Consider the following 20031-nt stretch of genomic DNA (forward strand, 5'->3'; position numbering starts at 1 on the left):
CTTTTTATATAGGATATAATTTACTTATTGACATATTCGGCCAAATGAATACAAGGGTACAAGAACGCGATCCTAGTGGCTGTGCATTTCCATGAGTGCATTTCAAGGCCTTGTATTATAACGTAGGCAACGTAATAAACACATGAAGCAACGAAGAAACTATCACTACAACTATGACGCACCAAGCTAGTTGGCCGTGCGGTTAGGGTCGCGCAACTGTGAGCTTGCATTCGGGAAATAGTGGGTTCGAATCCCACTCTCGGCAGCCCTGAAGATGGTTTTCCGTGGTTTCTCATTTCCACACCAGGTAGATTCTGGAGCTGTGCTTTAATCAAGGCCACGGTCGATTCTTTCCCACTTCTGGTCCATTCCCTTCGTCGCCATAAGACCTATCGGTATCGGTGGGACGTAAAGCGAATTGTATGTATATGTATATTAATTGAAGACGGCGATATGTACAGGTGTAACAATAAGTACGATCAAGCTTGCAGGACATATTTCTCATGCGTAAAAGAAAATATGTTATGTTGACATTGGTCCGGAAACACTTTATTTCCATGTTATAATTTATTTTCTACAACTCTATATAGTACATTAATCATGTGAAACACACAGAAACAGATCGTTCCAGCATACCATATTTTCTTACTCGTACATGAATTGCTCAAAATGCCCTCCGTTAGCATTGATACATGCATCAACCGGCCGTCGCATTGAATCCCGGATGCGCTGATATCAATCCGTTTGTCTTCTGACTCCGTTTGAGTCCTAGCCCTTCTCCCTCTCCCGTAGTAAAAGGGAGGACACCACAACCCAAACAGCTAGAGTATAGTGCCAAGTTTCGTCGCGATAAAAAATCACAGCTCGATAGCTGCAGTCGCTTAAGTGCGGGCAGTATCCAGTATTCGGAAGATAGTGGGTTCGAACCCCACTTTCGGCAGCCCTGAAGATGGTTTTCCTTGGTTTCCCATTTTCACACTAGACAAATGCTGGCGCTGTACCTTAATTAAGGCCACGGCCGCTTCCTTCCCAGTCCAAAACATCGTCGCTGCGACGTAAAACCAGTAGCAAAAATCAAACTCAACCGTCCTCGATTGAAAAATAAATAGTTCAAAGCTCGTAGCTCTGGGCGGGGTTTTACTTACTCTGGTTGCCGGCAATGGTGAGCAAAACGTTCACCAAATGAGAAATTCGTGGAAGTGCCTCGGTTAGCAACCTGACAACCTCTTACTGAAAACTAGCCAACTTTAATGTTAATTACTTTATTTATGCTACGACAAATGATTACGCGATGCGCTATTCTCATTAAAACACTACCGGATGACTCAGAGGCGACAGAAATTGTGACATCTGACGGACATGAATTACGGAAAACTAACTTCACTACTTAATCAGCCTATTAAGAGGAGTTCGTGCCCGAAATCAGGGACAATTCTGAGGAGCTACAAATATCGCATTGCCACAAATGCCAATCGCTCGGCCGCACTAAGGCGAAAGTGCGTGAAATGTAGCGGACTGTATGTACATGGGAATTGCCGTTCAAGGAATACGGAAGGCCTTAGATGCGCTAACTGCTCTGGACAGTACACAGCTACCTTCAGGTAGTGCCTGAATTACCTCAAGATAATAAGACGTCTTCAAAAGATGAACGCTCCACGGACTGAAGAAACGAATTCTCACTCCACCGACTAAAAGGACTACACCACCTTTTCCTCCACCCACTAACTCCTGGGCAGGTAAGAACAAATTCGACTGTCTCCCAACAGTCGAAGATGATTGAAGGAATTCGGACCATAATACTACTTTCCCCTCGTCGTAAAATGTAGCAAAGATAAACCCACCAAAAATCTCATCCAAACCCCAAGAACTCCAATTCGCGGTATGTCACACGACTAGAAATATCTTAACAGTGATTGTAAGAATACGACATACACTTACTTCCCCTGCCCTCTGATGCACTGAAGGCAGCATAGTTCCAGAAATACATGAGACAACCTGCCAGCACTTTATTGAGTTCCTCCCTGCGCGTCTAGCTGCTGTCTATGCTGCACAAGGCATTACTCTGGGTAGTAGCTAGTGATCATAATGGTGTAACCTGACTGGGTAGGACATAAAATTGAAACCAGGAATTAATTTTGTAATACTAAACAGCATTCAGAACATCAGCAATAAATATGGAAATACAGATGTCCTTTTGGCATTAATTTGGATATTTCAGTTAGTGTTTGGCTGCTCTTAACGGCAGTACTTGGAAGTTGCATTGAATGGCAGGGAGTTGAATACAGTGACCGCATGTGATCCTCCACGATACTCGTAGCTTCATAAACAATAATTGTTAATGGAAATGTTTCTACAATAAACTCATAATTTAAAACTTGATCTGGTTCATGTTGTGGGTTACTGTAGTCACATCCTAGTTCGTGAACCATGGGCAACGGCTGAGTGGCCTAGTAAGTGGTCCTGAGAGTCGGGATACCAGTTGCTATAGAATGGGAGTGGGCATCTCGGACATATTCTGAGTCGTGGCCCTCTTTGTGCTCAATCGGCCAGGACTATACAATCCACCGGTGGTCCCTAACCCGTCAGAGGAGAGATCCTCGCTAGGACTATGTGTAAGTAGGGTAGCACTGCTTCATGAATTTACCGAGCTCAGAACATTTTAAGCAAGCCTCGGATCTATGAGAGTAACGGAGTCCCACTCTCATTTGACAGGCGAGATACTCCTTGGAAATAACTTGGCGAACGAAATGGAATTCGATGGGGAGCTATCAATATTAATGGGGCTTATGGAAGAAAGAAAGTAGAACTGGCTGTCAGCAAAGATGCTGCAACTGGATGTACTAGGAGTAAGTGATATTCGGGTAAGGGGAGATAACGAGGAAGAGATAGGAGATTATAAAGTGTACTTGACGGGTGTTAAAAAGGGAAGGGCAGAGCCTGGGGTAGGGCTCTTTATCAGGAATACTATTGCACGCAACATAATTTCTGTTAGGCACGTAAATGAGCGAATGATGTGAGCAGATATGGCAGTTGGAGGAATTAGGACGAGAATTGTCTCAGTGTATACACCATGTGAGGGTGCAGATGAGGATGAAGTTGATAAGTTTTATGAAGCATTGAGTGACATCGTAGTCAGAGTCAACAGCAAGGATAGGATAGTACTAATGGGCGATTTCAATGCGAGAATTGGAAATAGAACTGAAGGATACGAAAGAGTGATTGGTAAATGTGGGGAAGATATAAAAGCTAATGGGAATAGGAAGCGTTTGCTGGACTTCTGTGCTAGTATGGGTTTAGCAGTTACGAGTACATTCTTCAAGCGTAAGGCTATTCACCACTACACATGGGAGGCTAGGGGTACCAGGTCCATAATAGACTATATCTTAACCGACTTCGAATTCAGGAAGTCTGTTAGGAATGTACGAGTTTTTCGGGGATTTTTCGATGATACAGACCACTATCTGATCTGTAGTGAAATCTGTAGGGTAAAGAAACTGAAATCTGTCTGCAAACGAATAAGGGTAGAAAATCTACAGGACGAGGAAATTCGCCAGAAGTACATGGATATGATTAGTGAGAAGTTTGGAACAGTGGGCAGTAAGCAGGTTCAGGATATAGAAAGAGAATGGTTTGGCATACAGGGATGCTGTAGCAGAAACAGCAAAGGAATGCCTAGGAACGAATGTGTGTAAAGACGGGAAAAAGCGAACATCTTGGTGGAATGATGAAGTGAGAGCAGCATGTAAACGTAAAAAGAAGGCTTATCAGAAATGGCTCCAAACAAGGGCCGATGAAGACAGGGAATTGTACGTAGATGAAACAAACGGAGCGAAACAAATAGTTGTTGAATCCAAAAATAAGTCGTGGGAAGCTTTTGGTAATAACCTGGAAAGGCTAGGTCAAGCAGCAGGGAAACCTGTTTGAACAATAATAATCTTAGGAAGGGAGGAAAAAACGAAATGAACAGTGTTTTGAGTAATTCAGGTGAACTCATAATAGATCCCAGGGTATCACTGGATAGGTGGAGAGAATATTTTGAAAATCTTCTCAACGTAAAAGGAAATCTTCCCGGTGGTGCCGCGAACGACCAAGCTTATGGGGAGGAAGAAAATGATGGTGAAATTACGCTTGAGGAAGTGGAGAGGATGGTAAATGAACTCCATTGTCATAAAGCAGCAGGAGTAGATGAAATTAGACCTGAAATGGTGAAGTATAGTGGGAAGGCAGGGAATAAATGGCTTCATAGAGTAATAAGATTAGCATGGATTGTTGCTAAGGTACCTTCAGATTGGACAAAAGCAGTAATTGCACCTATCTATAAGCAAGGGAACAGGAAGGATTGCAACAACTATCGAGGTATCTCATTGATTAGTATACCAGACAAAGTATTCACTGGCATCTTGGAAGGGAGGGTGCGATCAGTCGTTGAGAGGAAGTTGGATGAAAACCAGTGTGGTTTCAGACCACAGAGGGGCTGTCAGAATCAGATTTTTAGTATGCGCCAGGTAATTGAAAAATGCTACGAGAGGAATAGGCAGTTGTGTTTATGTTTCGTAGATCTAGAGAAAGCATATGACAGGGTACCGAGAGAAAAGATGTTCGCCATACTGGCCATACTGACAATTGGGCTTCAGTGAGAATTGATGGTAGAATGAGTTCTTGGTTCAGGGTACTCACAGGGGTTAGACAAGGCTGTAATCTGTGACCTTTTCTGTTCGTAGTTTACATGGATCATATGCTGAAAGGTATAAACTGGCAGGGAGGGATTCAGTTTGGTGGAAATGTAGTAAGCAGTCTGGTCTATGCTGACGACTTGGTCCTAATGGTAGATTGTTCCGAAAACCTGCAGTCTAATATCTTGGAACTTGAAAATAGGTTCAATGAGTATGGTATGAAAATTAGCGTTCCGAAGACTAAATTGATGTCAGTAGGTAAGAAATTCAACAGAATTGAATGTCAGATTGGTGATGCAAAGTTGGAACAGGTAGATTATTTTAAGGATTTAGATTGTGTGTTCTCCCAGGATGGTAATATAGTGAGATTGAATCACGGTGTAATAAAGCTAATGCAGTGAGCTCGCAGTTGCGATCAGCAGTATTCTGTAAGAAGGAAGTCAGCTCCCAGACAAAACTATCTTCATCGGTCTGTTTTCAGACCAACTTCGTTTTACGGTAGCGAAAGCTGGGTGGACTCAGGATATCTTATTCATAAATTAAAAGTGACAGACATGATAGTAGCGAGAATGATTGCTGGTGCAACCAGGTGGGAACAATGGGATGAGGGTATTTGGAATGAGGAGATAAATGCTAATTTAGGAATGAACTCAGTGAATGAAGCTGTACGCATAAACCGGCTTCGGTGGTGGGTTCATGTGAGACGAATGGAGGAGGATAGGTTACCTCGGAGAATGATGGATTCTGTTATGGAGGGTAAGAGGAGTAGAGGGAGACCAAGACGACGATGGTTAGACTCAGTTTCTAACGATTTAAGGATAATAGGTATAGAACACAATGAGGCCACAGCACTAGTTGCAAACTGAGGTTTGTGGCGACGTTTAGTAAATTCACAGAGGCTTGCAGACTGAACGCTGAAAGGGATAACAGTCTATAACGATGATGTGTGTATGTATGTATGTATGTATGTATGTATGTATGTATGTATGTATGTATGTATGTATGTATGCGTGTGTGTAAAACTTGATATTGTGAATAAGCTGTGCCTGCTTATATAAACTAATTGAATTATTTCATTTTTCACATTTATATTATGTAGCAGTTTTCTGTAGGACTTCATATATTGTTTTAGTTCGACTGACATACGAGTGTAAACTTTTTCCTTTTTTAGCGTATATCTGTATTAAACCACTTGTTATTCCGCATCAAAGTTTTTAAGAAAGTTCTGTGGCGTCAGTTGTTTTATTTATGCCAATGCATATAAAATAACGGAAAGAGTAGTAATTGCATCACAATTCTTTCCTACGAGCACCCATATCAGGAAGGCTCTAAAGACAACTGAAATTGATTTCTGTTTTGAATTATTGTAAAACTTTTTTTTATATAGGCCTATATATATGTGTGTGTGTGTTTGTATATGTGTTTGGCCTACATGTGTTTATACTCAAGTATTATTATCTTCGTACAATATTATAGAAGCATTTGGTGAATTCTAGTAACTTTTTATTTTGATAGTATTCTAACACTCTTGTTTATACTATGCTTGGTTGATGGCTTATGATTAAATTTGTTGCTTTGGTTTTATTATCTTTTCGGTTGTCTTTGTAAGTACTAAGCCTAATTTGTTTATGCTCTGTAGCTGAGTTCTCAACTTTCTTTAATATCTAGCAGGTTGAAATTTACAATGCCGGCTTTAGCTACAAATTCTTGCTGTTAATGTCCAACTACATCCTACCTTTCTTCCTTTCATTATGCAGTCCGAATACTTTTGGCAGCATCTGCCAAGAGTGTACCCGATGTCTATTTGTCATATGATATATCTGATTCATGATTGAATCTGATAACATCTAAAATAACAAGATAATAATCATGTATCCTCATATATGGGATCCTTAGTCTGTTAATTTAATTACAGGCGTGTAAAGTAACAGGTATTGCTTCGAAATCAAAACGAAATCTCCACATATTTTTGTGGCAAACATCTGTTTGGTCTGACCGCATATTTTAAAATGCAATTTTGTTCAAAAATTGACCGACTCTTCTGTACTTAGGGTCTCGGTATCGAATCCATGAGCTGTCGATTGACATTGAAGAGTATGTAAATGTGAGAGACCCGTGTCGGTAGATGTACTAGCACGTTAATGAACCACTTTTTAAGGCAACATTCTGACTTCAGTGTGCCTTAACTCCTATAGCAATTGAAGGAACGTTAAACGCGCATCATTATATTAATCGTCTAACTTGTAAGAGGTTTATATTCAGATTCTGTACTTATCAAAAACATCTTATTTATAGTAAGTCTATTGTAAGACTGAGTTTTAATTCATGTGTCAAAATTTTAATTTATTTTAGAGAACTAAGACTGCTCAATTTGTCTAGTTTATATTTTTATATGTATTTTTGTTCTAGAGAATAGCATTTTTTGTACAATTTTAGCTAACGCACACTTCTCTCAAATTATGAGCGGCGGAGAAAAAGTTGAAGTCCTCATGGTCATTCACGACCAAAAGTTAGGATGATAATGATCATATTCTCATGTAGTTACTGGTTTAATACATTTCAATACAAACTCAGGTATACGAATTTAGAAATATTTTGAAGGCTAAAATACTTTGTAATTCCCATCGTTACATACAAAGATTGGAGTAACACTCGAGAGCAGTGGTCACCTAATGTGTCTCGTAAGAAATGCTTTAGAGCTAGATTCACAATGAGATGTCACAAATTCGATTAGCCTGCATGGAAGTAATACTGAGTTGCGGAAATCTCGGCTGGCTGCTGCGGATGACTTTGATTGTGCTTTACACTCAACATGTGCCTGTCCTAGAGAGGACGCGCTTTTTTTTTTTGTCGTCGAGAAGTGTATTATACCAAAGTTGATCATCTGGGCGCCCGTTGGGGCTAGCCCAGTGTGGCCGGATTCGCTTATCTGAAATGGGGGCAGCTTGCGTACCAAGTGTACGTTAGTCAAGCAAGAGAGCGAACACACTCGACACGGGACAGCCAGTGGTGACGAGGGGATAAAATAAGGGGATTTTAAATTTTAGCTTTGAAAACCCCGTAATATTACTTCATGGTGCGGCGAAAGTATGATCGTTGATTTCGTGGTACGCCAGTCTAAAAGTTTGGAAACCCCTGCAGTAAGGGAAACGTATTGTACAGATGAAGTTCCTCAGACTGACCAATATGCAATACATATAATCTTCATTCGATGTGAATGTATGGCTAATGACGAAACTGACAAATTCTGAGAACTGGCCTCATCTGACTCCAACCACCAAGTACGCTTTTCGAGCTGTCGTATCAGGCTTAGGACCAGTGGCGACTGCTCACCATCAGGCTGGGAGGGCTCATGTCTGGGTAAGAGAGAATAGCTAAATATTTCGACTGGTGATTCATCAAGGCATGTGTTAGTAAGAGGACGCCATTGTGCGTCTTCGGTGCTGTAGAATGGTAAGCCCCTATCGTAAGACCGACCTGCCCCATTTCAACCGGTTGCCGCTACCTAGGACGATAGAGTAAGTGTCACACGGATATTTTTTTCTGACGGAATATTCCTGTAGTAAATCATCCCGAAAAAATGAACCTAAACTAGTTCCGTGACAATTTTCATACGGTTGTACGTTCGTGTTATTTCTTCATAGCACCGAACGAGTTAGCTATAGGCCCTACTGTTTGGGTCACGCAGCTGTCCGCTTGCATTCGGAAGTAGTGAGTATGAACACCACTGTAGCAGCCCTGAAGATAGTTTTCCGTGCTTTTCCTTTTTTCACGCCAGGCAAATAATAGGCTGCACTTTAAGCCGACGGTCGCTTCTTTCTCAATTCTAGCCCATTCTGATCCCCTCGTAGACACAACACCTATGTATCTACGTCGATGCGGCGTGAAACAGATAACATTATTATGTCTTCATAGCAAGGCGAGGAATTACCCCTAGTTCATTGACCATAGTGGTATCTATAAAATGCTCTTTTTTATGTTCTTGTTTATTTAGCAGTTAGTATGAATATTCCTACCTAAAATACTATACCACAGTTTTGTAGGGCATTACGGTACAGACTGCATTTTTATTTACACCTCCACCCCGACCACCAACGTTTCTTCCTTTGTTCCGTAACATACCCAGTGTTATGTTTATAGTATGTCTGCAACAACTAAGTCTTTATCCTTCTAACCTTTGGCTAACATGTGGCTTGTTTGTGTTTTTCTTGCAGTTCGTGATTCCTGCTTCCTCTCCACCCCCGTTGCCCTCTCGTAATCGCCCTATGTCCTCTCCTTCTCAGAGTCCACCACCTCTACCCCCTCGCCAATACCAGCACCTCTTGCCATGCTCGGAAGGTGTTGAGCTTACTGGATCGCAATTGTCAACGACTAACCATTGCGTAAGTAACATTTGCTTCTCCATTATTGTGTGACTTCTGTCGTACCACAACCTGTTACTATACCTGTTATTCTTTATGAGTGTTAAGTGGATTTCCTTCTCTATTAAAATAAATTCCTGGCTTCGGTAACAATTTTGAATAAGCTGATGTAGCCATACATGACTTGAAATAATGCTCTCTGTATACTAGTAAGAAAAAGATGAAATAAATAAATCTGCCGCCGCGTGTCCTTTGATTTAGGAAGGCAATTCTTATGGTGTAGATTAGATGGGCATCTTGACTCCATGTAAATACTAGCTACCCGCCCCGGTTTCACAGTAGAGCAATTTTGAATTTATGTTGGACATGATAACCGATTGTTTCTCACCAAGTTGGCCGCGATTCGAATCCTGGTCTGTGAGAGTGGGATTTTTGACATGAGAAGTCACGTCCCTTTGGTAAGGATACCAAGTAAAACTTGATATCTTGTGTCTGTGATCGAGATATTAAGAGCAAAATAAAACTACAGGCTTGTTTATTTTTTAATGTTGAATTTATAATCACTTTATACCATTTCCAAAATTCGGCAAGAAATATGTTAAAACGCTGTAAAATAAAATAATATGGCAGAAAGGTATTTAATGTGCATCAATGTTAGAAATTGGAGTAAATTAAAGTAACATGAAATGACAGAGAAATAGAGATTAGGCATACATAACGCGTACTTATAATTGAGATAGAAAAATTCACTGAATGATTCCATGGTGGAGCATATTCTTGGTTCGAAAGGAACCGCCTACGGCGATTCCCTTCGGTTCCTTGCATGGTGCAACTTTTTTCATCTCAGAATGTACACTCTTGACGTCTACTAGGCCTATTACAGTTCTTAAAATTCACATCTCAGTATTAGTGATGATGATGATGATGATGATGATGATGATGATGATGATTATGATATAAACACCAGTAATTTATTTACACATAACTTATTACTTGTTAACAGGATGAACTTGTGCCGTGCTCTTTAGGAAATAACTTACACCGTAATTTCTGGTACCGCATATACAGTAGCTGTACTACTAGATGATTCGGAATTGAAGAAGAGACCCTCTTGTCTTGGTCTTTCCCGCAGTGGAAGATCATGACTGCTAAACGCACAAAGTCATTGGATTATACCTTAAAAGTCGATTATGATATAAGATTATTCTTTCCATATCCTCTCACTTGGAACAAAAGGGATTGATCACAAAACAGTCTCTTCTTCCTCTTTTTATACCACTTTTCCCACACCTGTGGGGTCGCGGGTGTGAACTGCCTCTCACATTTGGATTTAGCCTTGTTTTACGGTCGCATGCCCTTCCTAACGCCAACCCTGTATGATCACCAAATACAATATTAACGGAGAATCTTGTATTTGATTCTTAAGAGTCATGTATGGCACATCATGCGCTTCTGATGCTTTTTGGTTGGCAGTGTACCATTCTCGTTGCACTCATGGTATTCATTTTTCTTTTTTTTGTACTGAAGCTTTGTGTTGTATTGGTGGTGGTGGTGGTGACGGCGACGATGTTGATGATGAGACTTATGCTTACGCATTCTCAGTGGCATTGGAGTGTTAGTCTGATTTCTTCTATGCTTGAGTCTCTCATTTTGATGTTTTAATTTCATTCAAAGTTAAGAAGTTCATTTCTCGCACTTACGTTACAGAAAACGGTATTAACACATTAATTACCCTTACCGTCTTGTGGACGGTTTACGTCTCAAAACTCACGGGCTAGAATTGGTAGAAAATAGTATCAAAACTCACGACTAGAAACTACTGTCGGCGTAGAAAGTATGTGCGGTCGAGTTTAAACGCTCCAATCTAAAATATCACACCATCGTAAATATTGTTTTATTTTGCGTTCTTTGGTGATATTTGCATATTTTTATTATGTTTCTTGTCAACGTTATATTAGGCGGAATGCAAAAAAGTACCTATTTTCTTGCCCGTTTTGTTTGTAAACAAAAGTTTGTAGTACCATTACTTGAAAACGTACTGTCCGATTTTCATGAAATTTAGGTGGATTATGGAATGTACTGTTATAAATATATTCCTGAAGTTTAGTTACGGTACTTTACACACTTTGGCAAAACAGGATTTTTTTTGTAAAAGGTTGTCCGTTTGATACTGGGTGGTCTTCCGAAATAGATGAGTTCATCAGAAAGGTCTGACGTTTTTTGGTTTCAAATCGTTATATGCCGAAAACGTACCATGATTTCTGTATTTTATATTGATTTTTATTTGAAAGCGAGCAAGCGATATGCATTCAGGCGTATCAAGCAGCTTGAGCAAAGGGTTGTCCAGTAAGCGGGCAAACCCCGCTGCGTAACCCCGCTTTCACGATAAGATGACAAGCAGGTGAATTATGGTATTTCCAAACTTATTTGTGGTGTAGTTATTTGCATTCATCTGGGCTTTCAGTATCAGGCTGTATTGCTCTGAGTTAAAAATGCCTCCGAGGTCATGCTTTACGGAAGGTAAAGCATGATAGTAAATGCAATTTGCTTTTTCACGCTAGAGGGAGAAAGGCTACATGAAAACCGATGTCCTGTGTGCCAACGAGTGGCAGATTGTCTTGGTATTACGCTTCAATCACTGCAGAAACGTAAAGCGGAAAATGCTCCATGCGAAAAATTCGTGTGCTGATTTATTGACCCCGTCTAAGAGGAAGAGGATATCGAGCGGACGGCCGAGTATGCAAGTGGATCAGTTAACTACTGGATTAATCCGCAGGTCTATTCACGAGTTCTTTCTGGAGAAACTGTTTCCAACTATTAAAAAATGAAGGATAAACTTGAAAAAATATGCCGAACTTCCCAATTATGTCGTGTACAAAGCTTCGTCAACTGATTAAAGGCATTGGTTTTAGGTTTAAAAAAATTAAAAAAGCCTGTCCTAATGGAATTAGTGTCTGTTCCTGCTTCACGGCATGCATTTTAAAGAAAAATATGACGACTCGGAGAAAGTGGGTATACAGTACATTACACAGATGAGACTTGGTGCGGTCAAAATCACATGGTTAAATATGCCTCGCAAGAAAACGTAATAGGGGCATTGAGTTTCAATTCCTCAAACTACGACTGCTATCGCGGACATTTACCGGAGGTTTTTGGATGGAGAGGGGGCTTTAGAACCTCGTCTGGTGGCGGAAACGTGTAATTATACTATATATAAGTAGTGAAGACAGCTTTTTGGAAAGGGCGAAACTCTAATTTATAGGAAAGAAAGGAACTGGAGACTGTCACGAGGAGATGAATTCTCGGCATTTTGAGGAATGGTTTCGCAAAATTATAATGAAACTCCGGTCGAAGTCGGCTGTTGTGATTGATAAAGCACCTTACCATACGATGCTTGACCCGGAAACAAAAAAACCCAACGATGGCTTGGCTGAAGACTATTATTTCCTGGATAGAGGAAAGGAACATTTCTCTGCTTCCCGATGCCTCCAACTTGAATAATTAACAAAAGCCGCTCTGATTGATCACGCTAAGCTTTATTTTGGAATTCCGCGAAAGAGACGACCAAATTACGAAAGAATTGCGCCAAGATGTTGCATTGGTGTGGTTGCCTGTCACGCATTGCGAGTTAAATGCCATAGAACTCGTCTGGGCTTACGTGAAAAATAAAATAACAAGTATTAATATGGCAAATGCACAAGAAAAAGGGAACCGTGAAAATGTAATCAGAACTCTGTGTGAGGAAACTTTACATTCCGTGACACCTGAACTTTGGAAAAAGTGTGTAATGCACGTACATAAAGTTGAGAATTATTATTGGGAGAAAGTTCCTCTCTCAGAAAATACGTTAATGACACAGCCTCTTATTAATCCTGAGGACTCGCATTCCGAAAGTGACAATGATAATTTCAATTTCAGTGATGATATATCAGATGCAGATGAATAAATGACTTACGCAAACAGATGCTTACATTGTAAATAGTAACCATTATACAATACGGCATATATATTGTGCATAATATTCTAAATCTACAAAACACGAAAATAATGTATAAAAATAAAATAAAAAACATTTCTAAAGCTGCCGTTGGAGATCCAAAGCCCTTGTGTGAAAAGCTGATGGGAAACTGTAAATATGCGACAAGTCAATTAGAAACTTTCGCTAATGTAACACGTAAGCGCCAAAATAGAAGTAAACACGTTCAGGCTTGCGCTAACTGGCCTTACCTGTTTTAGCTGATTTCACGCCGGAGCATCTATCACTCGCTTCCAAATAAAAATCGGTATAAAATTCAGAGTCCGCCTCTGTGGTGTAGTTGTTAGCGTGATTAGCTGCCACCTCCGGAGGTCCGGGTTCGATTCCCGGCTCTGCCACGAAATTTGAAAAGTGGTATGAGGGCTGGAACGGGGTCCACTCAGCCTCGGCAGGTCAACTGAGTAGAAGTGGGTTCGATTCCCACCTCAGCCATCCTGGAAGTGGTTTTCCGTGGTTTCCCACTTCTCCTCCAGGAAAATGCCGGGATGGTACCTAACTTAAGGCCATGGCCGCTTCCTTCTCTCTTCCGTGCCTGTCCCATCCAATCTTCCCATCCCTCGACAAGGCCCCTGTTCAGCATAGTAGGTGAGGCCGCCTGGGCGAGGTACTGGTCATTCTCTCCAGTTGTATCCCCCAACCCAAAGTCTGAAGCTCCAGGACACTGCCCTTGAGGTGGTAGAGGTGGGATCCCTCCCTGAGTCCGAGGGAAAAATCAACCCTGGAGGATAAACAGATTAAGAAGAAGAAGATAAAATTCATGTCGTCTTTATTCTTGAACGTAACAGGCGCTCAGCCCCAAATACATGTTCACAATAAAAAGATAATAATAAAAATAAAAAACTTGCAAAAACAGGAAAAAGGAACAAAGAAAAAAACAACACGTGACTCTCAGGGCATGCCATGAGGTCCATCAGATACTCCGGAAACGTGACACTCCCTAAGGAGGATCACCACAGTAGTCATCCTCAGTCCCTACATGCCACGCCCATCGACCCCGCTGGATAAAAAAAAAACGACTGATTGTCCGGCCATGACCGCCCTCCCATGATGGCACGACCGGCCCTATCCGTGGGGCCCGTAAGACTCTCCCAACCAACCCTACCAGATGACAGTGCAGCTTTCTCACCATTCTATTAGCGGCCGACCTTGTGAGGCTGTAACCGCTCTCCTACTATACCCCGCCTCTCTCCTCTTTGTTCTGCATATATATAACTTTTATTTGTAATGGGTAGGCCCGGTTCCTACCCCTCCTCTTCCGGGGATGCCCTGCTCTCTCTTACCAACTACTCCTTGCCATCACTTCCTGTACATAAATCCTGAGAAAACTGCACCTATCCACATCTAAAACAAATAATAATAATAATAATAATAATAATAATAATAATAATAATAATAATAATAATAATAATAATAATAATAATAATAACAATAATAATAATCTACTAATAATACAAAACTGAAGCTCTATATACTAACTGGCTACCTGAACGAAATTCTCCTTAACTACCCTAACATACTAAATATATCCGATACAAGATCATTTTAGCTGTAGAAGTCACCAACTCCTCTTTTCAGTACACTCATCAAGTGTCCTTATGCACTCAGCAACTTCCGTCACATTCATTGTTCCCTGACCTACTCCCTATCGATACCAAAACAACGATAGTCAGCAATTACATTCCATCCTGCCATATCACAAACAAAAAATCCACTACCTTTGCAAAATAACACATCATTTACCCAACTCCACCCACTCAACTATGTACCCAGCACCAGTCCTCCCCTCACCATTAATTTTATCATACAATCTCCATCTAGTGCATATCATCAAATTATTAAACAAGCTTCCCATAGACATACATCACTATTTCAAATACATACCCCCGTGTCCACCCTCTTTCATTTTGCTCTCAAAGGCCCTTTTTACCGCAACTCTCCCCCGTTTTCTCACTGCTTGATAATTCATCTTAAAATAGACTGCTCATCCCCTCTTCCCAATAGTTTCCGATGCTCGGCACTCAGTAATCTAATTCTTATCTTACTTGTTTCTGCACAGTCACCTAATAAGTGAAAATCGTCATTCACTGCCCCACATAGTATACACACTGTCTTGTCCCTCCCTTGTAACCAACCCTTATTCTTATGCAATTCCATAAACCACCACACCAACCCACACCTATTTAGCCTGTCAACGTATCTAATATTTATCCCCGTTACGACCTCTATTTTAATAAAAACATTCAGCGAATTTCTCAGTCTACTTTCCCCCAATAATTTCTGCGTATGAATGTCTCTAATCCTCCTCGCAAGTACCTTCATCCCTCTGGCTTCTGTCTTCGTCCAAACCTCCCCACGCACATGCCCTAATCCTATCATCTCCAAATATATTTTAATTTTGAATAGCCAGCATCCCTTATACATCTTCTTCAGTTGTTGTTCGTACGCAGCTTGTAGCACCCTCCCGCCATCTTGTCTCTTCAAAATCATCCAATATTTCACTATTCGTTTCACACGCTCAAATTCCAAGTCTTCCCCACATAGTAATTCCACCCCAGCATTAGCTTTGCATTGCGGGAGCCGCAACACCGACTTACCGAAATTACTAATTCGTCTTAATTCTACTTTTTCTCATCCACCCCCCTCCCCCCAAATTTCAACCCCATACATTACCCTACCAAAAACCACCGATCGTAAAACTAACCTCAAAGTTTTATAACTGATACCCGAAAATTTAGCCAGCAAGTTATTGACTGAGGCAAGGGCGGCCATCCCTTTGTTTCTCGCACGCCTTATCTGATCATCCCAAGTTCCTTTTCTGTTAATAATGACTCCTAAATATTCCATCTTACTTACTTGTTCCAACCTTTCTCCCTGCACGACCCATTTCCCCTCCTCCTTCCTTCCTTCCTTCCTTTGTGTACCTGGGCTACTAGCACTTTCGATTTATTCCCGTTAATTTTCAAGGCCCATTTCTTTGCGAAATCCGACGCTGAATTTAAGCACCTCTGCATCCCTGTTGAAGTTAGCGTCATCAATATCACATCATCAGAAAAAATCAAACCCGTTATCTCCATCCCGTTAATCACCGATACGGCTCAATTGTCGCCCCCATGTCCATCCAAGATATCGTTAATAAATAAAATAAACAATATTGGCGATAATTTACACCCTTGCTTTAAACCCACCCTGGACTCCAATGGTCTACTCAACCTATCATCACCCAATTTTACACACCACCTAACCACTTTATATATCGCCTCCACTGCCCTTAGCATATTTTCCGACACCACCAATCTACCCAATTTCTCTAATAAAGCCCCTCTATTGATTTTATCGAACGCCTTTTCAAAGTCGATTGCCGCTACATACACCTTACCTCTTGACGAGCCCATATACTTCTCCAATACCGTCTTCACTATCATTATATTGTCCACTGTTCTTTTCTTTTTTCTTAATGCCCCTTGGAAATCTGATAAAATTTTACTTAAGAAATCTAACAGAGAAATTCCCCTATAACTATTCATACTGTCTTTACTACCCTTTCCCTTATAAAATGGGCATACAATTCCCGTCTCCCACTCCCTAGGATACTTCCCCCCATCACAAATCTTATTGAATAGTTTAACTATGTCCTCTATCATTGTCCCATTCTTGCTAATTTCTTTCCAAAACTTATTGATACCATTGCAACCCCCCGCCGCCCTGCTTCTAATTCTTCTTGTCAGTCCCAAACGTTCTTCTCTTGTGATTTCCTTGTCTAGTTCGTAAATTGCTACCCTTCTATTCCTCCAAATTGCTTCGTCCCTCGTCTCACTCATCCATAACTCTCCCCTCCCCCCGAGTAATTCCCTAAAGTAGCTAACCCACTGTACTTCCTCAATACTCGATTTCTCAAGACTCCTACCACCCTTAATTATTCTATTTAACCTCCCCCAAACTTTCTTAGTGTTGTTCAACTTACATTCTTTATTTATGGCTTCCGTCTGCTCCTCTAACCACGCCTTTTTTTACCTCACAAATTCACTTTTTGTAATCTTTCCTTAACTTACAAAAAACCTCTTATTCTAAGCTCCCTCCTTTTTTCCTATACTCCCCTAACGCTCCCAGCACCCTCTTTCGCATACTTTCACACTCTATATTGAACCATTCTTCTCCCTCTTTCTATTTTCTAAGAAGATAAAATTCAGAAATCATTGTACGTTTCTGGTATACAACAATTTGAAACAAAAAACTTCAGACCTTTCTGACGAACTCAGTCCCAATTTCGGAGGACCACCCAGTATCAAACGGACAACCTTTTACAAAGACAACAACTTCTTTGCCAAAGTGTGTAAAGTAATTAAATTTCAGAAATATATTTGTCTTAGTATATTCCATAATCCACCTAAATTTCATGAACATCGGACTGTGCGTTTTCGTGTAATGGTACAACAAACTTGTTGTTTACAAAAAAACAGGCAAGGAAATGGGTACTTTTTGCATTCCACCTAATATAACTTTCACAATAAATATAATAAAAATATGCTAATACCGTCAAAGAACGCAGAATAAAACAAGCTTTACAATGGTGTGAATATATTTTTGATTGGTGGACTGGTTCAAATTTTATTAGCGTTTAAACTCGACCGCATATACTTTCTGCGAGCCAACGGCCATACCATATTGAATACACCGGTTCTCGTCCGATCACCGCAGTTAAGCAACATTGGGCGTGGTCAGTACTTGGATGGGTGACCGCTTCGGAACACCACGTGCCGTTGGCTCAATTCCCTTTTAACTACACTTAAGATTATCTGATGAGTGAAACCGCAGTTAAGCAACATTGGGCGTGGTCAGTACTTGGATGGGTGACCGCTTCGGAACACCACGTGCCGTTGGCTCAATTCCCTTTTAGCTACACTTAAGATTAACTGATGAGTAAAAATTCATGGCGGTGACCACAGGAGGGACGAGGTGCGCGGTGACTCACGCTGCCCTTCAACGGATGTTTGTCCACTCTCTGTTAGAATGGAATATATCATGTAATGTTAACAGGAATTATCACCTTAGCACAGCGCAAATTCTCCAAGTATAACAATTATCTTTACTCGGTTATTCTGCTTGGTATCATCGAGCAGTGCACATCATGGAATTAATTACTTCGCAAAAGGGTGAACTAATATTTAATGTAGAACGGTTAAAGGTAAGTAGAGAGAAAACAAGACGGGTGGAAACAGTATGGTTTTGTCATAAAAGAATATAATCCGCGTGTGCTGGTGAAGTTATAATTGCAAGTTATAATAACGTTTTAATTCAAACGGCCCACAAGTGTTTATTTTTAAAAAAAGCTGAGACGGGCAACGCATACTACATCGGCATTCAAACATTTCGGCAAACGTTTGATCTCTCGACCACTTACTTGCCCAGCAGGGGGCGATTTATGAGGAAGTTAGTGGGCTTTAAAACGGATGTTCTCACAGCTCTGTTGCCTCTTATTGAATAGACGTCAGTCTCTTTCTACAGCTCAGACAATTCGCACGTGCTTTGTTTATTGTTTGAAAGTCTTGTAATATTTGATTCATTAATTAATATTTGTGAAGTGGCTTTTCACTTAGCTTCATGCAATAATGTGGAGGCCGTGGGAATCAAACCTAGAAATTGACGCACCATAAGATCCTGAAATAAATCTGCCAGTGCACACAAACGATCCTCAACCGAGCATCATTACCACTGATATTCGATCAAATAGTACTGGTTCGGTGCCCACGAGTGATACTCAAGCAAATAGTAGTAGTAGCAGCATAGTTCTGCGAAGAAAAGGAAGGTAACTTTAAGTAAGCAAAGTCAACGGGTGACGTGTAATGCATACGAATACGTTCCGAAGAACGACGTAGGCAAGGATTATTATTATTATTATTATTATTATTATTATTATTATTATTATTATTATTATTATTATTATTCCAGTCGTCCGACTCGTTGGCTGAATGGTCAGCGTACTGGCCTTCGGTTCAGAGGGTCCCGGGTTCTATTCCCGGCCAGGTCGGGGATTTTAACTTTTAATTGGTTAATTCTAATGGGCCGGGGGCTGGGTGTTTGTGATGTCCTCAACACCCCTGCAACTCACACACCATACATAACACTATCCTCCACCACAATAACACGCAGTTACCTACACATGGCAGATGCCGCCCACCCTCATCGGAGGGTCTGCCTTACAAGGGCTGCACTTGGCTAGAAATAGCCACACGAAATCAAATTATTCCAGTCCATAATTCGTGATTTTACTTTTCCCTTCTTTACTGAAAGCGAGACATTGGTATTAGCTGCATGAAAGTAATATTTTAATAGGTTTACTTTGATGTGAATTCAAGCATAGTATTTAGGGAGACCTGCTACTGTATTTGTATTTAAAATAGCTCATGGCGATCATTTACGGCTATTTGAAAGTTCTTTGTCGAGTTTATTTGCCAATTCCTTCTGTTTTTATTTCTTTCTATCAACATAACATCTGTGAAACAAAATATTGTGCGATATTGGTTTGTGCTGTGGTTTATGATCGGGTTTTTATATTTGTATTGTCTTAAGAATAAATTAAATGCTAACATGTTAAAATAATCAACGCAAAATATGACGACCTTGCTCTTGACAGCACTCACTCGCCTTTTAAACGACACGCGTCCCTTGTGTCCAGAGGAAAGAAACAGACTGACAACCCTTATTATCACCAGAACGGGCCAAGTTTTGTGATCAGAAGCTGCCGCATGGGTATACGTTCAGCGTCAGGAGTTTACATGATGTCCGTGGGTCTCTCAACCTCCTGTCACGTGTACTTCGTGTGAGGCTATACGACAGATCCACCTTTTGATGGGAGATGTGCCAATTACAAGAGAACACGCAGTTCCGCCTGGCACTAACAATGGACCTTTTCGCACAATTCCGATTACAGTTTTAAATATCTACAGTCGTTATGTGGGTAGGG

At 40.8% G+C, this 20031-nt stretch overlaps 1 protein-coding gene and 1 non-coding gene across 10 annotated transcripts in view; both read left to right on the forward strand.

The window, feature by feature from the left end:
• Positions 1-20031, forward strand: part of RhoGEF2 (Rho guanine nucleotide exchange factor 2) — a 1252673-nt gene that overhangs the window by 474931 nt on the left and 757711 nt on the right. For 8 of the 9 annotated variants that reach the window (XM_067136513.2, XM_067136515.2, XM_067136508.2 and 5 more), the window contains exon 7: positions 8888-9055. The exons of the other annotated variant lie outside the window; for it this stretch is intronic. In XM_067136513.2, coding sequence (XP_066992614.2) covers positions 8888-9055 — 168 coding nt within the window. The remainder of the gene's footprint in view (positions 1-8887; positions 9056-20031) is intronic. 9 annotated transcript variants of the gene reach the window in all.
• On the forward strand, positions 17715-17833 carry LOC136859438 (5S ribosomal RNA). The gene has a single exon (XR_010859001.1). It is a non-coding gene; the product is annotated as a 5S ribosomal RNA (ribosomal RNA).

This window comes from Anabrus simplex, chromosome 1, assembly GCF_040414725.1.
Source record: "Anabrus simplex isolate iqAnaSimp1 chromosome 1, ASM4041472v1, whole genome shotgun sequence".
In the NCBI taxonomy this organism is placed as follows: domain Eukaryota; kingdom Metazoa; phylum Arthropoda; class Insecta; order Orthoptera; family Tettigoniidae; genus Anabrus; species Anabrus simplex.